Here is an 8,888-nt window from a genome sequence, read left to right on the forward strand (position 1 = left end):
AGGTCTGGCTAGAAAAAAGAGTCACCTGTAAAATGTATTTTCAAATGCAGATTCCTGGGCCCCACCCCAGAGATATGGATTCAAGAGGTCTGGTGGTATAAGGACGAAGAATCTGTATTTTGAACAAGCTTCCCACGTGGTTCTGATGGCTACCACTGGTACAGAGGGGTAAAAACGTTCTGTCTCAATACGTGTCTTAGTAGCCTGTTGACACAGATACAGAAATGGAATTTTTTTTCTATCCATAGCTTGGTTGAAAAACCGCTTTATATCCAACAAACCCGGTATTGTAAAGATGGACTAAAATTTTTATGAAATACCTAGAATTTATAGGTATTTTGGTATCATGTCTCTGCAGGATAAATCAAATTTTCCCTGACACTTCTTAAAAAAATTTTATTTATTTATTTATTTTAGAGAGATTGAGAGAGAGAAAGAGTGGGCAGTGGAGGGCAGGGGGTAAGGGAGAGAGAATCCCCAGCAGTCTCCCCACTGAGCACAGAGCTAACATGGGGCTCGATCTCACGACTCTGAGATCACAACCTGAGCCAAAACCAAGAGTTGGACGCTTAACCAACTGAGCCACCCAGATACCCCTGACCCTTTTCTTAAAATCACCCTTACCTCCCACCCCCAGAAGGCCTTTTGGAGGCTTCTCACCAGACTCCTCCTTTTCTAACTCGACTCTCCTTCCCCTCTTCTACTCCAGCTATGCCACACCTTTTTTTTTTTTCCCTCAAAAGGATAATTATATCTCCTGCAAGGAAGATGTGTGAAAAGCATCTACAAGACTCAGGTTCTGGTTGGTTAAACGACTTCCAGCATTTTGGTAGAATGAGTATGTCTTATAGCCCTCTTATGTTATTTTGTGTTTGTTCTCACTCTCTTGCAGGACTGGGGATGGAGAATATTGGTGGAATCTTTGTGGTTCTTATCTGTGGCTTAATCGTGGCCATTTTTATGGCTATGTTGGAGTTTTTATGGACTCTCCGACACTCGGAAGCTACTGAGGTAAACCTTCTAACGGGTACGACCTGTGGTGTTGGCCGATGGGCTCACGCACCTACGAAAGTCATTTCAGACAAAACCTGTGAGATCCCGGAAGAGGGGGGAGCACCCACGGGACAGCGAGGCAGAAAGAGTCCCGGTCCCACGGGCAAGCGGTCTGGGTTGATGCTTCATCACTTATAATCATGCCCCCGCAGAAAGTGCACCTAACTCCTGAACTTCAGACTCTTTTCCAGAACAGCCCAGATGATAAATACATAATGGGTGTTTTACTTACAACGAAGTCTTCTACAACTATAATATAAGGTGTAGTGTGGGCAAAGAGGAACAGGCCAAAGTACCAGGCTACCAGTGGAAGGGACGACTTTGGTTCTTCTGTCTTTGGTATGTTTCGCCTTACTGGTAAAGATGTTTAGAGATATCCCAATTCACGTGAGGCCAAGAAGTACATCTTCCTTCTCAGGGATTTTGGGTCCATTTAATTCCCAAACCTGTGGCTTAAAAACTGGGTTAAGTAAATTTCACACAGACTGAGAAGTCTGCATAGAAGGCAGAAGACTTTATCCCATTCTTTCCCATTCTACCTCTGAGAAGAGGCACCGGTCCTGACATTCTGAAGGCATTATTTGGTTTTTAAAGCACGTTCACTTTTCTCTCAGTCTCTCAACTCTGGGTCGTTGTAAGTCTCCTCCCTTACACTGGACAAACAGGGGGATACATGTGCCCCTCCGTCTGTGGGGTCCAGCCTCAGGCGGGGCCTCAATACAGCACTGCCTTCTGGTCCTTTTACTTTTCTGTGCTCAGACTCTTTCCCATACCCACTAGGACTTCCAAACCATCACCCGCTCGTCACGTCCCTTTTTCCCTTCATGCGTAATGGTTAATTTTACTCCTGCCCACTCCCACAAAATCAGGAGTGGCTGGCCCCAAATTAAAATCCCACTAAAGGGACGCCTGGGTGGCTCAGTTGGTTGGACGACTGCCTTCGGCTCAGGTCATGATCCCGGGGTCCCGGGATCGAGTCCCACATCGGGCTCCCAGCTCCATGGGGAGTCTGCTTCTCCCTCTGACCTTCTCCTTGCTCATGCTCTCTCTCACTGTCTCTCTCTCAAATAAATAAATAAAATCTTTAAAAAATAAATAAATAAAAAAAATAAAATCCCACTAAAAACTTTACCCACAGCTAAAGCCACCCCTGCAGCCACCACAGATGCTCCTGGGTACCCCTCTGCCTCTGCCCTCATCCAACTTCCCTTGGCTACTCCAGGATTTTCCTTTTTCTCCCTTTTATGCTTGCCTTTTTCTCCCTTATATGTTTGCTTCTTGCTTTCTCCCCAAAATCTAAAATTATGCTCAAGTTTATCTTCTATTTTGAAATAATAATATTGGGGCACCTGGGTGGCTCAGTCAGTTAAGCATCTGACTCTTGATCTCAGCTCAGGTCTTGACCTCAGGGTCATGAGTTCAAGCCCCTTGTTGGGCTCCATGCTGGGCTTTTCAACAAAAAGCCATAAAATAGTAGCAGTGTTACTATTACTCTTGTGCTGTCCTTCCCCTCCTCCAAACCAGGGGATCCAGCTGTCTCTAGTTCCTGACCTCCCATCCAGTCCTCAATGCAGAGCAGTCTGGCTCCTCCCCACCCCTGCACTGAAAAGTCACTGCTAAGAGATCTAACCTCTCCCAACAGACAAAACCAAAGAGAACCCAAGGGGCCTTACTGGACCTCAGTGTGCCCTTCATGAAGTGGACAGTTCCTTCCAGAAGATTCCAGAAGCTTCCAGAAGCTTTCTCCTCCCTTGCCTTGCCTGACACCAGGTTTTTTTGGTTCCCCAGCCCCACCCCAACTTCTTCCCCCAACTTTACTGGTTTTCTTGAATTGTCCACTCCTGAAATAATGGTGCTACTTACTTACTCTGTAAGACTCAGTTCAGGGGTTCCTTTCTGAAACCTTCCCCAGTTCTCCTGCCTTCATCCTTGGATAGGAGGAGTTGATCATTTCTCCTCTTTTCCAACACCACTGCAACCTGTTGATCAAGCACTTAGACATTGTATTACAATTATTTTCATATCAGCCTCCCTACTGAACATTGTATTGCCTAAAAGGCAGGACTGTGGCCACTATCTTATTTTCATGCAAAGCACAGTGCTTGATACATAGTTGACAGCCGATAAATGTATGTCTTGTCACATGTAATAGATTAGGCAGGTGCTATTGTTTTAGCTTTACAGTTATTACTGGAAGCACAGAGATGTTATGGGACTTGCCCAGAGTCTCTGATATTTAGTAACAGGGCTCAGTTTAGGAAGGGTCTAAATGGGTAGTATCCCATTAGATGATATTCCTTCTCTGCAGCCACTCCAGATAGAGGATCTGGTTATTCTTAAAAGCTTAAGCACCCTCAGGATATACCTCGAAAACTTCATTGAGGACTTCCAAGAGCTAAAATGAAGAGTAAAGGCTCCATTAGCTCTTTGGCTCCAGTAGAACAACCATTCCATTGATAGAATGAGAAGACTGGAAGAAAGACCATGAAAGAGCAGGTTTTTTTTCTCCTGTCGTCGTCCCGGAAAGCGTCCTTTCCAGCACAGAGTAGAGAACTAAACAGAGCGTGCACGTACTTTGGAGTGGATAGGTTTAGGTTCAAATTCTGGGCCAGCTCTTGGTGAGTCAGGTGATTTTTCACAAGGTCTATAACTTCGCTGAGCCTCCCTTTCCACATCTGTGAAATGGGTAGAGTAGAAGTAGCAGCCGTGCAGCATCATGATTCTTCACCCACAACTCTGAAACCTAAAAGGCTTGGAAAGTTCCAAATTTTTAAATAAATTTTATACAAAGTACACTGGGCGACAAAACTTGCACAGGTCCGAGGCTAGCGTTACTGTTTGCGGTCTTCGTCCCACTCAGTGTAAAGGTATGAACGTTTTGCTACAGAAATGCTAATGGGCTCTTTTCCAGTTTTATTGATAAATAGTTGACATACATTACGGTGTAAGTGTGAGGCATAGAGGGTAATGGTCTGATTTACCGATACTGTGAAATGATCACTGCAGTAAGTTTCGCTCGCATCTGTCATCTCATACAGATACAATAAAAAAGAAGGAAAACCAATTTTCTCCTTGTGATGAGAACTCTCAGGATTTACTCTTAACAGCTTCTAATGTGTTTGAATATAGGGTCTGCCCTAGACCCCACTGGCTTCGATACACAGTATAGAGCATGGGCATTGTAAAACCACTCTAAAATCTAAAATATTCTGAAATGGAGCTGGACCCGGGGATTTCTTTTTGGGAGGCTGTGGACCTAGAGGGTGGTGATTGCTGTTCCTTTTGTTGTTATAGTGCGTATTCTTTCTAGCTATAACCACTCGACCCAAAGAACGAGAGTCTTTAGCCTGAGAACAGAATGTTCACGGAGAGTGAATTTTTCAGGTACTTGAAACACTGACCTGCAGAAGACAGGCTATTTACTTAGTAGGCTTCAGGGTATAAATCTAACAGGGATGGATGGAAGAAAATTTTAGGAAGACGAATTGTGACGTCTGTAGAGGGAAGAACTGTTTCATGGGCTCTGTCCCAACATAGTGAGGCCAATGTCTTTGCAGGTGTGCCGCAAAGACTAGGCGACCAGCTGGCAGGGGTGTGGAGCACGATGGTAGGGAGCGCGTTCAAATGCTAAGTGGGGGGTGGAATGAGGGGATGGGTTGACAGGTCTTCCCAATATCTCCATACCTACGATTATTCAATTCGGAGACACTGCCCCCGCCCCCGGCCACCCAAGCAGATGTGCAAGGGACACGCCAGGGACCCGCAGGGGCTGGTTCTGAGACGTTGGACCGTGACCTCCTCCTTCCCCCCTAGGTGTCCGTCTGCCAGGAGATGGTGACCGAGTTGCGCAGCATCATCTTGTGTCAGGACAGTGTCCACCCCCGCAGGCGGCGAGCTGGGGTGCCTCCGCCCCGGCCCCCCATTCCCGAGGAGCGCCGGCCGCGCGGCACTGCGACGCTCAGCAACGGCAAGCTTTGCGGGGCCGGGGAGCCCGACCAGCTGGCGCAGAGACTGGCCCAGGAGGCCGCCCTGGTGGCCCGAGGCTGCACACACATCCGCGTCTGCCCCGAGTGCCGCAGGTTCCAGGGCCTGCGGGCGCGGCCGTCTCCCGCCCGCAGCGAGGAGAGCCTGGAGTGGGAGAAGACCACCAACAGCAGCGAGCCCGAGTAGCCCCGGGGGCGCCGGACACGTGCAGGCCGGGCGGGGAGGCGGGAGGGCCGGCCGGGGAGCGCTGCGCCCCGCGGGGAGCCAGGACTCGGGCGGCGTCCACGCTTCTCGCCTGAGCCTGGATCCAGGAACTCGACCGAAAGAGCGCAGAGAGCCTGCCGCCCAGGCCAGAGCCAGCGCCCGGGGCCGGGAGCTGGGACCCCCCAGAGACGTTGCACCCCAGCTGCGAGGGGACACCCTCCCTCCTGGCCACAAGGACCCATCTTCTCCCAGTGGGCCTTTCCCTCCCGCCAGAATTACAGAGTCTGGGGTGGGAGTCCCTGCTCAGACCTGTCCAATGAATTGGTGGAATCATCAGTGGAATTTCCCCTAGGAAGGGGCCATTGTACCCTGGGTCTAGTTCTTACAGGAAAACAAATTAAACTCAACAGGGAAGTTTTTCTTTTCTGGATTTGTATATTTTTGTTAATGTTGTTTTGTTTTCCCTTCCCCCACCTTCGCCCGCCCTGCCCCACTTTTCTTCTTCGTGTTGTCTCAATTCTAGCCATTTGTTTTTTGGGGGGTGGGGTCTTTCTGATTTTGTTTTTTGGAGGGGGAGTCTAAATAATCCGTTTCTTTTTCCTAAATTTTAGGACATGGAGCGGCCAGTGCATTGGATTTCAGGTGCCGACCTCTCTTTTCTGAGTGGGGGTTGGGGGCTCCAGAGAGTGTAGGAGAAGGGTCTTGGGGAAAATAAGGTGGAGAGTCTCAAAAGTCCATTAAAGTAATTTTTTAAATGCCAAAATCCAATCAATTCATGGTTTACTCAGAGAGACCTTGAAATGCCTGGGATTTCAGGAGTTACTATGTCTTCTCTTTCTCTCTCTTTCTGACTTTCACTACCACTGGGTTTGATTTGGTCTTTTGTGAAGGTGATCTCTGAAGAAAGAGACAGGGGAGGAGAGCAGAATGCATGAGGTGTCTGGGGGCCTTGCTTAAGGAGCGGAGTGAGGGTAAAACACTTTTCCCATACCCTGGCTTGGCTTCAGATGGAATGTGCTAGTCACAGGGGAGAAGGGGGGTGGGGTCCCCCTATAGGTATGGTGCATCCTTTGTCAAGGGCATCTGTTTAACCAAACTCAGTACTGCCTATGAAGCCAGACCCCCAAGACTATTGTGGATTGGGTGATTTCTTTCTACTAGATGTGAGACCTGGGAGCAGGAGTGTGTGTGTGTGTGTGTGTGTGTGCGCGCGCACGTGTATGTGGGGCGAGCGTGTGCTGTGCGTGTTTATTAAGTGGAAAGACCTTTAAATAATCAAGAACGTGCCAGGTTCCTAGGACACAGGTGGGGTCTCACAGCTGATATACCCAGGGCTGGAAACTGGGGCCTGTTGAGCTCTAACCTCAGCTGGGGCAGAAGTCCCCTCATGTGAGTTTGAGTAAAATATTTAACTTCTCTTCCATCTCCGAAATCAGAACGACTGATGCTTTCCAGGCTCTCAGATGGCTGCTGGTTACTGCTTTCTCTGTGAGATGTTTGCGGGGTCCAACACACTCAGCTGAGGGGAAGAGCTTGCCAGCATTTCTGTGACCTTTGCTTGGCTTCACCAGCTGGGAGTTTCACGCAGTTTTCATTTTCTGATGGAAAACAAATTCTATGCAATTCCTGATTGTAAACTTAGACAGTTCAGAGGGAGACAGAAATAAATAGCCCCTACCACCACTGCTGCCACCACCACCACCGTCACCTTGAATCCAACTATCCTCACATTTCTGTTCTGAATGTACTAAAATAAAGACATCTTTGGAAGATGATGAGCTTAATTCCATGGGTTTTTTGGTGTTTTGGTGTTTTTTTTGTTTTGTTTTGTTTTTACCATTTGGGTAGTTCAACAGCTTCTTTGTGCCAGTCCTGTTAGTTAGAACTGCCATCCTGGGGGCCAAAATGGGGCCCTGATGATTTCCCTTAAGGATGCCGGCTGACCTTCTCTCTCATGAATTTGAACCTTTTTTTTTTTTTTTTCCTCTTTAACCATCAAATGATGGCAAGCTCTGAGAGGACTCGAGTATTTTTTTCAACCTTGCCTCGAGTCTCGTGGATTTGGTGGGAAGGACACCGAAGGCCGCCTGACCTCAGACCCCAACGGTGCCACACTGTTCTAACCCACAGCTCCGTTCCTTGCTTCCAGCAATGTGGTCTCTACTGTCAGATCACACTGGGGCGGGAAGGGATTTTTTGTTTTGTTTTGATTTTTGTTTTTTGGTTTTTTTTTTAAAGAACTTGTTTTTATGAGCAGGATATCTTGATCAATAGCTAACTTTTTTAAATGGATTAGTGAAATAAATGTCCCCATGAATCATTTATGAAGTCTGTGTCCTTCACCGCGTGAAGTGAAGATAAGACTGACAGCGCTAGACAGTTTCTATTAGCTGTGGGGACTGTCGCTGCGCCTCACCCAAGCTGGTCAGTGAACCTGCAACCAGCTAGTCCTCTTCCTTGGTTCTCCTCCACTTTTTATCTGTTGGTTGTCGGCTTTCTTTTCCATTCTGTATTTTCTATCTGACTCTGTATACTGTATAAAGCGGTTTTTTCTTGTCTGTTTATCTTTCTTCAACTGGAATATTTACAATAAAACAGAAACAAACCCTAAAGTGTTAGTGATGGGTGAAAGCTGTTTGGGTTTGGGAAGGATAGTTTGGTGTGTCCGACATCCAGGTACGCTAAAAGCAAATAAAAATATAAACCTACTTGGGTCTTCCCCTCCACCTGCCCTCCTCTCTCTCTCTCTCTCCACCCGCTCTACCTTCTCCAACTCCCCCACCCCCTTTGGCCTTTGTTCAGATCCCAGAAAAATCTAGGTGGCTTCTTTCAATTTGTAGTCCTGGGAGTCTGAGCCAACCCCCCTCCCCCCCCAAACGGATACACATGTTAATGAAGTTCGGGATTCGTAGGGTTTTGTCTTCCTAAATGCACTTTCACAGAATAGCCATCAATTGATACCTGGGGTAACTCTAGTCAGATATCACCCCAGATTCCACTGGGAGCTTGAAGATTACATCAATTAAAATATAATACTTTGCTTTATTTCTTTTAATTGCCTTGCAGGGCCCCAACCGTCACAAGATCTCTACCCCAGAACCCAGGTGGGGTGTAAGTTGAGCGTGTAGATGGCCGAAAATCTTTTGGCTTCCTCTAATCCAATGGTCATAGGAGAATATTCGTCCTGGGAACTTGCCAACCGGCCGCCTTATTGGTTAGGTGAGACTGACATATCGTGATAACCAATCCACCTGGGGCCACTCTGTGAAAGTTTATTAGTTTTGGATTCCAAGGAGTTGAATTTTCTTTTGGAATCCAAGGGGGACTTCCCCATGGTGTAGGAGTCAAATACGTGAGGCCAGCAAGGGCTGGGGCATTTCAGACACGGCAGATTGGTGGTTGGAGTGGAGCATGAGGAACCATTTGTGGCTCTCCCGCCAATGGGGTGTGCACAGCAAGGTAAAATAGTCTGGAAACGATAAGGGAGATTTAATTCCCTGACTGGTTGTTCACTCTCTTGGGGTAATAACAAAGAAGCCTGTTTGGAAAATTCAGAGAAGGAGTCCTTTCATAAGGATTTTGCTGAAGGCTGGTGCTTCCTATGGGGCCCTCTCAAGACAGAAATTAAACCTTTAGTTGCCTTGAGT

General features: G+C 47.4%; 1 protein-coding gene across 2 annotated transcripts in view; it reads left to right on the forward strand.

Annotated features, from left to right (window-relative positions):
• GRIK4 (glutamate ionotropic receptor kainate type subunit 4) overlaps window positions 1-5,812 on the forward strand; it is a 422,274-nt gene extending 416,462 nt beyond the window's left edge. For both annotated transcript variants that reach the window (XM_047693414.1, XM_047693415.1), the window contains 2 exons: window positions 893-1,011; window positions 4,867-5,812. In XM_047693414.1, coding sequence (XP_047549370.1) covers window positions 893-1,011; window positions 4,867-5,223 — 476 coding nt within the window. In that variant the 3' untranslated portion in view covers window positions 5,224-5,812. The remainder of the gene's footprint in view (window positions 1-892; window positions 1,012-4,866) is intronic.
• The last annotated feature ends 3,076 nt before the right edge of the window (window positions 5,813-8,888 follow it).

Source organism: Lutra lutra, chromosome 10 (genome assembly GCF_902655055.1).
Source record: "Lutra lutra chromosome 10, mLutLut1.2, whole genome shotgun sequence".
In the NCBI taxonomy this organism is placed as follows: Eukaryota; Metazoa; Chordata; class Mammalia; order Carnivora; family Mustelidae; genus Lutra; species Lutra lutra.